Genomic DNA, 17,658 nt, shown 5'->3' with positions numbered 1-17,658 from the left:
CGAGGCTATATATATATATATATATATATGTATATATAATGAGAGGCCATCGCCATCTTGGGATGGGATTTAAACGAATTAGGATGACGATATGATAGTAAAAAGCAGCTTCAAGCCTTTATGACCTTCTAATGTCTATCTCGAATCATATATATAAGTTTGGGCTCATTTTGGCAACTTTATTTTCATAGCTTTACTGCAATGGAGGAGAATTAAAGAAGGCATAAAGTGCTTATGATGGACGGTACTGATTGCATATCAAAAGGACCACACAATCATTGAATCCGGCTCACTTCCATTCATCAACTGTTTCATATTTTGATGACATTAAATAAATTAAAAAAATTATATATTTTTGCAGTGAAAAGTCTCTACGCCCGCCATTAGGCCGTGTTTGGGGTGGCCTTCAGGCCGAGGAGGTTCAGGCCGTGGAGCGACTTGAAACCGTAGTTTTTCGTCGTTTGAGGCGGCGGTGCTACTGTGTCATGGAGCGTTTTAAGTGAAATGCAGGCGACAAGACAACAATTACCCAATTTCAATATAAATGCACTAGAGACACATGTAGTTTCTTTTGAAACAAAGATTATATAAAATAATATACATAGATTATATAAAATAATATATATATATATATATATATATATATATATAATATTATTTTAGCACATCATATAACATTCAAAAGAGAAATAAATAATTCAAAATTTTAACCACAAATAAATTTGTTAATTTGATTTTTGCACTTCAATGACATCAATATTTTTGTTCTATCCGTCGATAGATTGAAATCTAGTTAAAAACGAAATAGGGATAGTAAACTCAAATTTTAATCTAATGACTTTAAACCATTAAGAGAGAGAGAGAGATTAGAGAACTTTAAGAACTTTTATAGAAGATAGCTGAACAAATAAGTTCAAGGGCTAGCATATAAGAATATTATGAGAAATTGCCCTCAACTCTTGAATAATCACAAAAAAAAAAAAAAAACAACACATGCAAAAGAAAATAACTTATATCACTATAGCTCCGTGGTAAAATAGAAAACAATCTATATGTCTAGATGTCGGAGTGTATCACACCATGCAATTGTATTAGTGGATTGGTGTGACATTGTCTAAGCATAATTGTAAAGGACTATATGTCCCAACAAACATAACCCAAATAGCATATAAGAATATTCTGAAAAATTGCCCTCAACTCTTGAATCATCACACAAAAAAAAAAAAAAAAAAAAAAAAAAAAAAAAAAAAAACACAACACATGCAAAAGAAAATAACATATACCACTATAGCTCCGTGATAAAAGAGAAAACAATCTATATGTCTAGATGTCGGAGTGTATCACACCACACCATTGTATTAGTGGATTGGTGCGACCTTGTCTAGGCATAATTGAAAAAGGACTATATGTCCCAGCTAACATAACCCAAATTGTATGTCTCCACAACATATAAGTAGCATAATTGTACTTTTATTTGCAATAAAATTACTAAAATTAATTTATGATGTTCCAGTGTTGAATAGGTTTCGATGCCTTTGAATATCATCGAATTGTATTTGTTTGTCGATTGAATCTCATGTCTTGGATTATGAAAGAAAATTGGGTGAACATAATCTACATAAAATTTTTTATCAGGACAAATCTCAAAATCATTAAACTTATTTTTTCAGATTTGCATACATACCACATATTTCTTACGTAATTACATATTTAATACTAAAATGTTGATATTTACGTGAATAAAATAACATACTTACCACCTAGTTCTTATATATAACATAACAACTATCCAAACTTCAATTTTTACCTGCAGAGGTCTGTAGGTAAAAATTGAAGTTTAGATAGATGAGATGTTAATACACAAAAACTTTGAATGGTAGCTATGTAAATCTCCAAAAAAAAACTAATATTAGTGACAATTTTGATGTGATATCAAAGATTTGAGGGTTATGTGGTATGTATGTATTGCACTCATATCAACATAAATTCCAAAATTTTGATTTTCATCCTGATAAAATCTTAATAATTAATTCTAACCCAATAATTTTCTCATCATTGAAATTCTTTAACCGCACAAATTTTCTCAGAGATTCATACACTGGAACGAGTAGAGGTTTATGGGTGTGATACCCATTTATCCCATTCATGCCATTTTCTCACTTTATTACCCTGCATGTAAATAAAAATTTGTTTAATAAATTATAGAATTGAAACATGCATTTTTCTTGCATAAATAGGAGTATGAAAATGTACATGAAAATATTATATTATGTTGCACAAAATATTGGAACCAAATTTCTTCTTCTAGTCCTTATGATTCATATTATTTAGCTTTCAATTTCATGGAAAAAAATGCAAAAATGTAGAATTGAATGCAACAATTAAATATTATTTACCTGCACTTCTACAGAATATGAAGGCCTTAAGGAATCCAATATGAACTGGATATTATCGGCTAACGGCATAACCTGCAACACAACAACAAATAATCTCTAAGGCTGAACTCACAATAAAAAAGAGACAATAATTACGGTAATAATTATCCCAAACTCGATAAGAAAAATCATTTTATTGCAAAAAAAAAATCTCCTAAATGCAAGCTATTAATTTTCAGTAAATAATATTCATATTTACCTGCATTTCCATGAAGCTCCAGAGCCTGAAAGAATCATATATGGATTGTCTTTCGTCCATTAATCGTTGAACCTATATAATATGACAACAAATAGTTTCATAAGGATTTTATAAGTTAAAAAAGGCCAAACTAGACAGAATAAATAATAAAAAATCAAAATTACTCACTCTCCTAAACTGTGCAATTAAAGTTACTGGAACCCAACCGTGATCATCCATTTGCTTTTTCAGGTAATGATCGGTGTACAAATTCTCCGAACTGAAGAAATCATAATACGTGCAACACAATATTAATAAATATTATCAACACATTTAAAATTTAAAAATAACAATATAACAAGCATACCTGAAATAGTACTCAATCTGTTTCCGCAAGTTAGCTCGTAGATTAAGCAGCAAAAAAGAAAAATTTGATTGCAGCGCTGCATAAAATCCTTGATAAGGGATAAAATTTGGCCAGCACAAATATTGAAGTTGCGGACAGACTGAATTATTATATGCATCCAAAGAAAAATTTGCAAAACCAGATAAGAATATTTAAACAACAACCCTAGAAATTGATTTGTAATTTAATTAAAAAAATGACGATAGAATCTTACCTGGTATGACATTGGGGACTTCATAAGTACTGTACCAATTGAAGGGAATGACATTACTAATGAACGTCAGATGCATAGGCGGATAGATCATCGGTACCATATAAGGTCGCGGTTGCTCTCTAGAGAATTGCATGCATGGAGGCATACAACCAGTTGAACCTCGATAAGAGTTCGACCACTGCTCATGACGACGATCCTGATTGTACAGGTAACCACATCCGCCTTGGCTGTGGGTGTCATCTCTACTGAAATTTAAATTGTTGATTTCCTCTTTGTGATAAGGTTTCTGGCTCCCATTTGGCAAACGTAGCGAGTTTGAAAGTAAATCATTTTGAAAAACACGAGCATTGCTGCTGGTATCAGAATTATGATTCAAAGTGGGAGGAACCGGGGGAGCGGCATTTGAATAGGAACATTGGGAAGAAGATCTAATAGAGTCAGGGAGTGATGACAGCACATCCGATCCAACATTGGCTGACGACTCATTGGTAATTGGCTCATTACATGGTCTTCTCCATGTTGTCGGCTTCTGCCCATTGGACACGTCTGAGTGGAACGATGAATTGTTCGCGTCTGACATTGGGAATAGTCGGCGGTGGGATTTTGGAAGGAGAAGGAGATGGAGAAGAGAACAAAACAAAAAAGGGATTCTTATTTATAAGTTTCGCCCTGGTTGGCAGCTTTCTTTGTTCCCCCTCAAATTTATAGAGGAAATTTCGACATTCTATGGTTGGTCCTCCGCAAAAGAGGTTATTATTAGCCACGATAGTAGCACGTGGAGCATGAGTGGCTGAGGGACAAAGTTATTTTGAACCCCCTTTATTTTTATCCTTTTACCAATTCACGGATAACGGCATCCTCACAATTTCATAGAACTTAAATCTGCGCCTAATCCGAACCGCAAATCAGGGTCTTTACATACATACCATCTAAATATATCCCAAAATTTACTTTTTTTATTTATAAAACTCAAAGCTTTAATGCAACTTAAAAATATTGATATTCTATATTTGAAAAGGTGAAGTGCAACCTTACAATACTATTAATATAGAATAAAAGTTGGGCATTTCGACGCATACCACCATATTTTTATACATTATATTTATTTATCTAACACGAAATTATTTTTGTTATATGTGCCACCCAAATGTTTTATATATGTGCAGAATATTCCACACCCTAAAGAAGGGCTGTAAACGAGCCGAGCTTGAGCGAGCTCAAGCTGGGCTCGTGTTCGGCTCGTGTTCGAAATCGGCTCGTGTTCGAAATCGGCTCGTGAACAGTGTGTTTTTGTTTGGCTCGATTTAAAAATTTGTGTTCGTGTTCGGCTCGAAATTGGCTCGTTAAACTTAAATGACTCGTTAAAGTAAAATTGAGAAAAATAGATGTAAAGTGTGAGATTTGATCCTGGATCAAATCTATACAAAAAAAGACACAAATCACATTGCCACATGAGATGTTATGATTTAAATTTAAACATTAATATATATAATATATTATTATATAAATAATATATGTAATATATTGTTATATAAAAAAGTATATAATTTTTTTTTCGAGCCTTTTCGAGTCGAACACGAGCGAACAAACTGTTGTTCGTGTTCAGCTCGTTTACATTTCCAGCTTAAAAATTTGTTCGTGTTCGGCTTGTTAGGCTTAACGAACGAGCCGAACACGAGCTGCTTAACGAGCCGAATACGAGCTATTCACAAACAACGAGTCAAATTGACAGCCCTACCCTAAAAAATAGTGTAGGAAAGGAGATAGTGAGAGACAAAAAACATTGAATAATAATGAACAGTAAAACACATCAATTGTGTTGACATCCCCTTATCTCTTTGGCTAATTTTGGCTACATGTTGGACATGGAATGATCTCTTGATTTATAGTGGAGAGAAAATATAATATGATGATGTTACATTTATGCTCATACTTTAATATGGGTTATACGAGATATTATAGGTTTTTACATATATGAGGCTATTGTGTGGCTATTCTAGCTCGTTTAGTTGGGCTTGTTCAGATTCGATTCGACAGGGCTTATTTGGTGAGCTACACTTTGTCAGCTTTTCCAATCAGCTGAGCTCGATTGGTTTCGTCAACAGATCTAATTTGGTTAGTTAGCCTTGGTCAACATTGTCGATCGACTTATTCAGTCTGATTGTCAATCCTCAATCCCCGCTGAGGAACTCCGATTGTTTGAGCAACAATGGACTATTGAACATATGGTGATTTACCGTAACCCGACGGATAGCTCGCGAGTTATGTAGATCAATTTGACGTATTGCTATAACTCTTTGTTGTATTGTTAAGTTTTTAATCTCTAATGAGGACTCTCAGAGAAGTCTGTGACGTTTGGAGATATTATGGAACTATATCTTTCCACGGATCGAATATAATAGAAGGTAGGCTATTGCATTTGGTCTTCTTTTTTGGAGTGATTGACTTAAATGTCTTTTTGCCTCTTTCAATTTGAAAGGGGAACATGTTAACTCCTCACTTTAATTTCTTAAATTTATACCAGTCAAATTTTCGTATCAAAAAAAAAAAGAAAATTTTCATTTTAATTTTTAAAATGTGAAATTCTTTTATACATAGGAAAGTTGATATAGGTAAGTTGATATGTATTTAAAAATTGAAGGTTAAGCATTTGATGTGTAATTACATAAAAATTGAGTGGTCTTTAAGTAAATTTTATCAAAATATGTTTGTTGTTGCGGAGATTTTTGGAAGAGATATTGGTTTTTAGAGAGAAAAAAAATGTAAAATATATTTTTTAAGAGGAAATATTTCAGATTTTGATTTTTTGATAAGAAATGATAAAAAAATTTAAGTAGTTAATTCGCTGATCATTGGGCTCATTTATCCATCACTTTAAAAAGTTTTAAGACAACGGGCTAGAGTGTAAGTGAGCCAAATCGGTTCAAGCTTGACTGGTTAACAAGTTCATGAGTTGAGCTTGTCGAGGCTCAACTCTTTAGCTCGCGATCGACTTGACTAGTTTGAATTTGATCATGTCAATTTCTTATGAGTCCAGCTGTTACAATTACAATTCTTATTTTCTCTTCAGCTTTTGATCACTTAGATTGCTTCTCCAGCGAGCTCGCATTTCTATTTCATTAAAGCTCGCGAGCTAGCTCGTGAGTATGCTATTAGTAGTAACACAAACCAAGCTCCAGCTTGAGCTGAAGCTTGCACTTTGACAAATGAGTAGAGCTTGAGTTAGGTATGACTTGAACTAGACTCGTTTACACCCCTATCAAGGATTGGCTAGTTTATGGATTAACTTCTTATTTCACTTTAGAACGTGAATTTCAAATTTATGTATTTTTTTTTCAATCATATAATATATTGTAAAAGACCGAATATTCAAAATTTATGACTTGAATTGGAGTCATTTACTTATGTGTTTGGTGCATTTAGGGTGGCAAGTGGTATTTTCAAATACCACGCATAAAAATAAATAAATAATTATTATATATATATATATATATATTATTATTATTATTATAATTATTATTATATTATTATTATTATCTAATTCAGTGGATCACTAATATTATTATTATTATTATTATTATTATATATAATAAAATTTAATGTGGAATAATTTCTTATTCTTATTAATAAGGACTACTAATTTAATATGTGCATCTTCCGGCATTGACCATATCTTACTCTTACAAGTCTTATCATATAAATAATTTAATACACTATAGCTTTATGGGCTTAGCCAGAGCTGCATTCGCTTCAATGACATCATTATTTTTTGTTCTATCTGTCAATAGATTAGAATCTCGTTAAAAATGATCGTAAACTCAAATTTTAATCTAATGACTTTGGAAACATTGAGAGAGAGAGAGAGAGAGAGAGAGAGAGAGAGAGAGAGAGAGAGAGAGAGAGAGAGAGAGAGAGGGGGAGAGTGGGATATAAAATAAGTCATATTAAAGAACTTTTATAAATGATAGTCAAACAAATAAGTTCCAGGGCTAGCATACAAAAATATTATGAGAAATTACCCCCAACTTTTAAATCATCACAAAAAAAACAACATATGTAAAAGAAATAACATATAACACTATAGCCCCGCGGTAGAAAAGAAAACAGTCTAGATGCTCTGATGTCGGAATATGTCGCACCAAGCTATTGTGTAAGTCGATTTCTGCGACCATGTTTAGGCATAATTGTAAAGGAATATATGACCTAACTAACATAATCCAAATTGTACGTCTCCAATACATATAAGTAGCATAATTGTTTTTTTTACTTGCAACACTGGAATATAAGGTCATTTTTCAACACTGGAACATCATAAATTATATATTAAATGCTCTTAGAAATGAATTATCTACTAAGCTACAAAATAAAATAATGAAAAAAATAATTATTAGAACACCTTTCAACAACGGTAAGCAAGAATCAACAAATAATTTCTTGATAGTAGTAATTAAATTTTTTTCATTTTATAATGCTCTTCGTAGGGGCGTCAAATCGTGTTCACGATAATTGACCGGATCATAAATTGTTTGACTCGATCCTGACTCGAAAGTTAAATAGGTCGAAGAATTCAACCCAACCCGCCTTAAACATGCAGACCTGAAATGTCATGTATAACTTTTTAACATAAAACATAACAACTATTTAGGTCAACATCGAGTCAAATTTAGGTTAATTTGTAATCAATATCGGGATGCTTATGGGGCTTGCAGGTTGCTTTCAAATCCATTTTCAGTTAGTTCTAGGTCAATTCGAATTGGCGGTTAACCAGAACCCGAACCAAAAAAATTAAACATGCTAGATCTCATAACACGAACCCAAAGCGAATATAATTCAAGTCAACTCGAACTCCAATTTTTGAAGTAGGGTTGGATCAAATTAGCATGCTAGGTCAATTTTTGCAGCCCTAAATCATGATTTAGTATAGACATGGCTATCGAGGAGCAGTTAAGAAAAAAATAATTAAAAGTCAAATATTTAAAAATAAAATAATAAACTAACTTGAATTTACTGAAAATGTACAGTGAAGCTCCTCATACTCATCTTCTGTGGGTTTTTGAAATCCATAAACAAATATCTACGAAACATGCCTAGGCTATATATATATATATATAGGATGACGATATGATAGTAAAAAGCAGCTTCAAGCCTTTATGACCTTCTAATGTCTATCTCGAATCATATATATAAGTTTGGGCTCATTTTGGCAACTTTATTTTCATAGCTTTACTGCCATGGAGGAGAGTTAAAGAAGACATAAAGTGCTTATGATGGACGGTATTGATTGCATATCAAAAGGACCGCACAATCATTGAATCCGGCTCACTTCCATTCATCAACTGTTTCATATTTTGATGACATTAAATAAATTAAAAAAATTATATATTTTTGCAGTGAAAAGTCTCTACGCCCGCCATTAGGCCGTGTTTGGGGTGGCCTTCAGGCCGAGGAGCGACTTTCGCTTGAGGCGGCGGTGCTGCTGTGTCATGAAACGTTTTAAGTAAAATACAGGCGACAAGACAACAATCACCCAATTTCAATATAATTGTACTAGAGACACATATAGTTTCTTTTGACACAAAGATTATATAAAATAATATACATATATATATATATATATATATTAAATTTCAACAATTAATTGAAAATAATTAGACATCAAAATTGGCTTCAAATATCATAAAATGTTACAAATTATACAAATTTGTTAATTTGATTTTTGCACTTCAATGATATGAAGATTTTTGTTCTATCTGTCGATAGATTGAAATATAGTTAAAAACAAAGTAGGGATTGTAAACTCAAATTTTAATCCATTGACTTTAAACCATTAAGAGAGAGATAGAGATTAGCGAACTTTAAGAACTTTTATAAATGATAGCCCAACAAATAAGTTCAAGGGCTAGCATATAAGAATATTCTGAGAATTTGCCCTCAACTCTTGAATCATCACAAAAAAAAAAAAAAAAAAAAAAACAAAAACAAATGCCAACAAATGCAAAAGAAAATAACATACACCACTATAGCCCCGTGGTAAAAGAGAAAACAATTTATATGTCTAGATGTCAGAGTGTATCTCACCACGCCATTGTATTAGCGGATTGGTGCGACATTGTCTAGGCATAATTGAAAAAAGACTATATGTCCCAGCTAACATAACCCAAATTGTATGTCTCCATAACATATAAGTAGCATAATTGTACTTTTATTTGCAATAAAGTTACTAAAATTACTTTATGATGTTCCAGTGTTGAATATGTTTCCATGCCTTTGAATATCATCAAATTGTATTTGTTTGTCGGTTGAACCTCATGTCTTGGATTATGAAAGAAAATTAGGCGAACATAATCTCCATAAAATTTTTAATCAGGACAAATCTCAAAATCATTAAACTTATTTTTTCAGATTTGCATACATACCACATATTTCTTACGTAATTACATATTTAATACTAAAATGTTGATATTTACGTGAATAAAATAACATACTTACCACCTAGTTCTTATATATAACATAACAACTATCCAAACTTCAATTTTTACATACAGATTTCCTATGTTTTCAGAATTTGTTGAGTGGTCTGTAGGTAAAAATTGAAGTTTAGATAGATGAGATGTTAATGCACAGAACTTTGTATGGTAGCTATGTAAATCTCCAAAAAAAAAAAAAAAAACTAATATTAGTGATACTTTTGATGTGATATCAAAGATTTGAGGGTTATGTGGTATGTATGTATTACACTCATATCAAAATAAATTCCAAAATTTTGATTTTCATCCTGATAAAATCTTAATGATTAATTCTAACCCAATAATTTTCTTATCATTGAAATTCTCTAACCGTACAAACTTTCTCAGAGATTCATACACTGGAACGAGTAGAAGTTTATGAGTGTGATACCCATTTATCCCACTCATGCCGTTTTCTCACTTTATTACCCTGCATGTAAATAAAAATTTGCTTAATAAATTATAGAATTGAAACATGCATTCTTCTTTCAAATCAAAATGTTTAATGCAATAGTTCTTTTATAAATAGGAGTATGAAAATGTACTTGAAAATATTATCTTATGTTGCACAAAATATTGGAACCAAATTTTTATCTTCTAGTCCTTATGATTCATATTATTTAGTTTTCAATTTTCATGGAAAAAATGCAAAAATGTAGAATTGAATGCAACAATTAAATCTTATTTACCTGCACTTCTACAAAATATGAAAGCCTTAAGGAATCCAATATGAACTGGATATCGTCGGCTAACGGCATAACCTGTAACACAACAGCAAATAATCTCTAAGGCTGAACTCACAATAAAAAAGAGACAATAATTACGGTAATAATTATCCCAAACTCGATAAGAAAAATCATTTTATTGCAAAAAAATCTTCTAGATGCAAGCTATTAATTTTCAGTAAATAATATTCATATTTACCTGCATTTCCATGAAGCTCCAGAGCCTGAAAGAATCATATATGGATTGTCTTTCGTCCATTAATCGTTGAACCTATATAATATGACAACAAATAATTTCATAAGAATTTTATAAGTTAAAAAAGGCCAAATTAGACAGAATAAATAATAAAAAATCAAAATTACTCACTCTCCTAAACTGTGCAATTAAAGTTACTGGAACCCAACCGTGATCATCCATTTGCTTTTTCAGGTAATGATCGGTGTACAAATTCTCCGAACTGAAGAAATCATAATACGTGCAACACAATATTAATAAATATTATCGACACATTTAAAATTTTAAAACAACAATATAGCAAGCATACCTGAAATAGTACTCAATCTGTTTCCGCAAGTTAGCCCGTAGATTAAGCAGCAAAAAAGAAAAATTTGATTGCAGCGCTGCATAAAATCCTTGATAAGGGATAAAATTTGGCCAGCACAAATATTGAAGTTGCGGACAGACTGAATTATTATATGCATCCAAAGAAAAATTTGCAAAACCAGATAAGAATATTTAAACAACAACCCTAGAAATTGATTTGTAATTTAATTAAAAAAATGACGATAGAATCTTACCTGGTATGACATTGGGGACTTCATAAGTACTGTACCAATTGAAGGGAATGACATTACTAATGAACGTCAGATGCATAGGCGGATAGATCATCGGTACCATATAAGGTCGCGGTTGCTCTCTAGAGAATTGCATGCATGGAGGCATACAACCAGTTGAACCTCGATAAGAGTTCGACCACTGCTCATGACGACGATCCTGATTGTACAGGTAACCACATCCGCCTTGGCTGTGGGTGTCATCTCTACTGAAATTTAAATTGTTGATTTCCTCTTTGTGATAAGGTTTCTGGCTCCCATTTGGCAAACGTAGCGAGTTTGAAAGTAAATCATTTTGAAAAACACGAGCATTGCTGCTGGTATCAGAATTATGATTCAAAGTGGGAGGAACCGGGGGAGCGGCATTTGAATAGGAACATTGGGAAGAAGATCTAATAGAGTCAGGGAGTGATGGCGGCACGTCCGATCCAACATTGGCTGACGACTCATTGGTAATTGGCTCATTACATGGTCTTCTCCATGTTGTCAGCTTCTGCCCATTGGACACGCCTGAGGGGAACGGTGAATTGTTCTCGCCTGACATTGGGAATTGTCGGTGGTGGGATTTTGGAAGGAGAAGGAGAAGGAGAATGGGAGAAGAGAACAATAAGGGAATTCTTATTTATTAGTTTCGCCCTGGTTGGAGACACGTCTGAGGGGAACGGTGAATTGTTCGCGCCTGACATTGGGAAGTCGGTGGTGAGATTTTGGAAGGAGAAGGGGATGGAGAAGGGGAGAAGAGAACAAAAAGGGAATTCTTATTTATTAGTTTCGCCCTGGTTGGCAACTTTCTTTGTTCGCCGTCAAATTTATAGAGGAAATTTCGACATTCTATGGTTGGTCCTCCGCAAAAGAGGTTATTATTAGCCACGATAGTAGCACGTGGAGCATGAGTGGCTGAGGGACAAAGTTATTTTGAACCCCCTTTATTTTTATCCTTTTACCAATTCACGGATAACGGCATCCTCACAATTTCATAGAACTTAAATCTGCGCCTAATCCGAACCGCAAATCAGGGTCTTTACATACATACCATCTAAATATATCCCAAAATTTACTTTTTATATTTATAAAATTCAAAGCTTTAATGCAACGTAAAAATATTGATATTCTATATTTGAAAAGGTGGAAGTGCAACCTTACAATACTATAAATATAGAATAAAAGTTGGGCATTTCGACGCAAACCACCATATTTTTATACATTATATTTATTTATCTAACACAAACTTTATTTTGTTACATATATGTGCCACCCAAATGTTTTATATATGTGTTGAATCCTGATTTATCAGTGAACCACACTCTATTCCACACCCTGAAGAATATAGTGTAGGAAAGGAGAGAGTGAGAGACAGAAAAAACTCTGAATAATAATGAACAGTAAAGCATATCAATTGTGTTGACATTTCCTTATCTCTTTGGTTAACTTTGGTTATATGTTAGGCATGGAATAATCTCTCGATTTATAGTGGAGAGAAAGCATAATATGATGATGCTACATTTATGCTCATACTTTAATAAGGGTTATATGAGATATTCTAGCTTTTTACATATATGAGGCTATTGTGTGGCAATTCTGGCTCATTTAGTTGGGCTTGTTCAGATTTGATTGGACAGGGCTTATTTGGTGAGTTACGCTTTGTCGGCTTTTCCGATCAACTGAGCTCGATTGGTTTTGTCAACAGAACTAATTTGGTTAGTTAGCGTTGGTCAGCATTGTCGATCGACTGATCCAGTCTGATTGTCAATCCTCAATCTCCACTGAGGAACTCCGATTAGCAGAGCGACAATGGACTATCAAACATATGGTGATTTACCGTAACCCGATGGATAGCTCCCGAGTTAAGGAGATCAGTTTGACGTATGACTATAACTCTTTGTTGTATTGTTAAGCTTTTAATCTCTAATGAGGACCCTCAGAGACTTCTGTGAAGTTTGGAGATATTATGGAACTACATCTTTCCAGGGATCAAATATAATGGAAGGTAGGCTATTGCATCTGGTCTTTTTTTGGAGTAATTGACTTAAATGTCTTTTTGCCTCTTTCAATTTGAAAGGTGAACATGTTAACTCCTCACTTTTATTTTTTAAATTTATACCAGCCAAAATTTTTCGTATCAAAAAAAAAATTTTTTTTTATTTTAATTTTTAAAATGTGAAATTCTTTTATACATAGGTAAGTTGATATGTATTTAAAAATTGAAGGTTAAGCATTTGATGTGTAATTACATAAAAATTGAGTGGTCTTTAAGTAAATTTTATCAAAATATGTTTGTTGTTGCGGAGATTTTTGGAAGAGATATTGGTTTTTAGAGAGAAAAAAAATGTAAAATATATTTTTTAAGAGGAAATATTTCAGATTTTGATTTTATGATAAGAAATGATAAAAAAAATTAATTAGTTAATTTGCTGATCATTGGGCTCGTTTATCCATCACTTTAAAAAGTTTAAAAACAAAGGGTTAGAGTGTAAGTGAGCCAAGTCCGTTCAAACTTGACTGGTTAACAAGTTCATGAGTTGAGCTTGTCGAGGCTCAACTCTTTAGCTCGCGATCGACTTGACTAGTTTGAATTTGATCATGTCAATTTCTTATGAGTTCAGCTGTTACAATTACAATACTTATTTTCTCTTCAGCTTTTGATCACTTTGATTGCTTCTCCAGTGAGCCCGCATGGCTATTTCATTAAAGCTCGCGAGCTAGCTCATGAGTTTGCTATTAGTAGTAACACAAACCAAGCTCGAGCTTGAGCTGAAGCTTGAACTTTGACAAATGAGTAGAGTTTGAGTTAGGTATGACTTGAACTCGACTCGTTTACACCCCTATCAAGGATTGACTAGTTTATGGATTAACTTCATATTTCACTTTAGGACGTGAATTTCAAATTTTTGTTTTTTTTTTCAATCATGTAATATATTGTAAAAGACCGAACATTCAAAATTTATGACTTGAATTCGAGTCATTTACTTATGTGTTTGGTGCATTTAGGGTGGCAAGTGGTATTTTCAAATACCATGCATATAAATAAAAATAAAAATAAATAAATAAATATATATATATCCATAATGATTCATTTCTTGGGAAAATATTTCCAAAAGTTTACCTCATATGAAAATACTTACTTTTGGTACTTGAATGACATCGTTATTTTTTGTTCTATCAGTCGATTGATTAGAATCTCGTTAAAAATGATCGTAAACTCAAATTTTAATCTAATGACTTTGGAACCATTGAGAGAGAGAGAGAGAGAGAGAGAGAGAGGGAGAGAGGGATGGAGAATTTGGAATCTAATAAGTCACATTAAAGAACTTCTATAAATGATAGTCAAACAAATAATTTCAAGGGCTAGCATACAAAAATATTATGAGAAATTACCCCCAACTTCTAAATAATCACAAAAAAATAAAAAAAATACAACATATGTAAAAGAAAATAGCATATAACACTATAGCCCCGCGGTAGAAAAGAAAACAGTCTAGATGCCCGGATGTCGGAATAGGTCGCACCACGCTATTGTGTAAGTCGATTTCTGCTACCTTGTTTAGGCATAATTGTAAAGGACTATATAACCTAACTAACATAATCCAAATTGTACGTCTCCAAAACATATAAGTAGCGTAATTGTTTTTTTTTTACTTGCAATACAGTTACTACAATTAGTCTCCCAAAAGCTCTTCCTTTGTTTGTGAACATTTATGATGTTCCAGTGTTGAATAGGTTTCCAAGCCTCTGAATATCATCAAAATGTACTCGTTCTATCGGTTGAATCTCGTGGTTTGAATTTTGAAAGAAAATTGGGCAAAAGTAATCTCTATAAAATTTTTAATCAGGAAAAATATCAAAATTATTAAACTTATTTTTTGAGATTTGCATACATACCACATATTTTTTATGTAATTACATATTTAATACAACAGTGTTGTTCTTCACGTAAATAAAATAACAAACATTATTGTTATGATCATGATTCTCATCAATACACATTCGTGAAAAAAGGCATTACACTTTAAAAAAAATTTGGGGCATTTACATACTTACCACCTAGTCCTTAATTGTGTTTAGAAGGATGATACTTTGTATGATAGCTTGGTATGTAAATCTCCAAAAAAAAAAAGTAATATTAGTGATACTTTCGATGTGATATCAAAGATTTGAGGGTCATGTGGCATGTATGTATTACACTCATATCAAATAAATTATATAATTTTGATTTTCATCCTGATAAAATCTTAATAACGAACTCTAGCCCAATAATTTTTTTATCATCTAAATCCTCCAACCGCACAATTTTTCTCAGAGATTCATACACTGGAACGAGTAGAGGTTTATTAGTGGGATACCCATTTCTCTCATTCATGTCGTTTTCTCACTTTATCACCCTGCATGTAAATAAGAAATTGTCACGTAAATAATAGAATTGAAACATGCATTCTTTTTGCAAATCAAAATATTTAATGCAATAATTCTCTTAATAAATAGGAATATGAAAATGTATATGAAAATATTATCTTATGTTGCACAAGATATTGGAATCAAATTTCTTCTTTTAGTCCTTATGATTCATATAATTTAGTTCTCAATTTTCACTGAAAAAAGAAAAAGAAAATGCAGTATTGAATGAGACAATTAAATATTATTTATCTGCACTTCCACAACATATGAAAGTCTTAAAGAATTCAATATGAACTGCATGTTGCTAGCTAACGGCTTAACCTGCAACGCAGCAACAAATAATTTCTAAGGCTGAATTCACAATAAAAAAAGACAATAATTATGGTAATAATTATCCCAACCTCTATAAGAAAAATCATTTTATTGCAAAAAAAAAAAATTTCTGATAGATCTAAACAATTAATTTTATTTGGTAAACGGTATTCATATTTACCTGCACTTCAATGAAACTCCACAATCTAAAAGAATCATAAATGAATTTTCTTTTGTTCATTAGTTTTCAAACCTATATAGTATGACAACAAATAATTTCTAAGAATTATATAAGAGAAAAAAAATGGCTAAACTAGACGGATAAAATAATATGCAAACCAAAATTACTCACTCTCTTAAACTGTGCAATCAACATTACTGGAACCCAACCGTGGTCATCTATGTGTTTTTTTCAAGTAATAATCAGTGTGCAAATTCTCCGAACTGCAGAAATCAAAATAAGTGCAACACAATATTAATACATATTATCGAGTCATTTTAAAATTCAAAAACAATAATATAACAAGCATACCTGAAATAGTACTCAATCTGTTTCTGTAAGTTCGCTCGCAGATTAACGAGCAAAAAATAAAAATTTGATTGCAGTGCTGCATAAAATCTTTGAAAAGAAATAAAAGATGATCCACACAAATATTGAAGCTGAGGGCGAGCTGAATTGTTATATGCATCAAATGAAAAATCTGCAAAACCATATAAGAATATTTAAGCAGCAATCTTAGAAATTGATTTGCATCTTAATTGATAAAATGATGGTAGAATCTTATAAGGAACGTCATTGGGGACTTCATAAGTACTGTAGTAGTTGGAGGGAAAGACAATATTAATGAACATTGGATCCATGGGCGGAGAGATCGTCGATACCATGTAAGGTAACCATGCTCGCCCTGGCTGCGGGTGTCGCCTCGGGCGGAGAGATCGTCGATACCATGTAAGGTCGCGGTTGCTCTCGAGGGATTTGCATGCATGGAGGCATACAACCACCCGGACCTCGATAAGAGTTCGACCACTGCTCATGATGATGATTCTGATCGTACTGGTAACCATGCTCGCCCTGGCTGCGGGTGTCGCCTCCACTGAAATTTACACTGTCGATTTCTTCTTTATAATAAAGTTGCTGGCTCTCATTTGGCAAACCTAGCGTTGTCGAAGGCAAGCCATTAAGAAATACACCAGCATTACTGCTAGTATAAGAAGTATGATTCAGAGCGGGAGGAATAAGGATAGCGGAATTTGAATAGGAACATTGAGGAGAAGATCCCATGGAGTCAGAGAGCGACGACAACACGTCCGGTCCAACATTGTATGACGCCTCATTCATAATCAGCTCATTACATGATTTTCTTAATGTTTCTGGCTTTTGCCCATTGGACACGCGTGAGGGAACCGGTGAATTGCTTGCGCCAGACATTGGGAATTGTCAGTGGTTGAGATTCTGGAAGGAGAAGGAGAAGGAGAACGAAGAGGGTATTCTGATTTTGTCTAATTGGATAACCGCATCGTCATTATTTCATAGAATTTAAATCTACTCTTGATCCGAACTGCAAATCGGGGCCTTAACATACATACCATCTAATTCTTATGAATTATACATTCCAAATTTTACTTTTTATATTTATAAAATTCAAAGCTTTAATG

The 17,658-nt window shown here is 32.8% G+C and overlaps 2 protein-coding genes across 2 annotated transcripts; both read right to left on the bottom strand.

Moving 5' to 3' along the window:
• Window positions 1-2,037: 2,037 nt before the first annotated feature.
• Window positions 2,038-3,893, bottom strand: LOC110032787 (la-related protein 1B-like). The gene is made up of 6 exons (XM_020736543.1): window positions 3,234-3,893; window positions 2,981-3,119; window positions 2,803-2,893; window positions 2,635-2,706; window positions 2,397-2,468; window positions 2,038-2,169 (listed from the first exon to the last, which is right to left on the bottom strand). The coding sequence occupies exons 1-6, from the start codon at window positions 3,811-3,813 to the stop codon at window positions 2,116-2,118; spliced, it is 1,008 nt and encodes a 335-aa protein (XP_020592202.1). The 5' UTR covers window positions 3,814-3,893; the 3' UTR covers window positions 2,038-2,115.
• Window positions 3,894-9,952: 6,059 nt separating this feature from the next.
• On the bottom strand, window positions 9,953-11,920 carry LOC110032786 (la-related protein 1B-like). Its single transcript, XM_020736542.1, has 6 exons — window positions 11,263-11,920; window positions 11,010-11,148; window positions 10,832-10,922; window positions 10,664-10,735; window positions 10,429-10,500; window positions 9,953-10,169 (listed from the first exon to the last, which is right to left on the bottom strand). The coding sequence occupies exons 1-6, from the start codon at window positions 11,840-11,842 to the stop codon at window positions 10,116-10,118; spliced, it is 1,008 nt and encodes a 335-aa protein (XP_020592201.1). The 5' UTR covers window positions 11,843-11,920; the 3' UTR covers window positions 9,953-10,115.
• Window positions 11,921-17,658: the final 5,738 nt, after the last annotated feature.

The sequence above is a fragment of the Phalaenopsis equestris genome, unplaced genomic scaffold, assembly GCF_001263595.1.
Source record: "Phalaenopsis equestris unplaced genomic scaffold, ASM126359v1 Scaffold001027, whole genome shotgun sequence".
Lineage (NCBI taxonomy): Eukaryota > Viridiplantae > Streptophyta > Magnoliopsida > Asparagales > Orchidaceae > Phalaenopsis > Phalaenopsis equestris.
The sequence above is the reverse complement of the archived record's forward strand: the minus strand, read 5'-3'. Positions and strand labels throughout refer to the sequence as shown.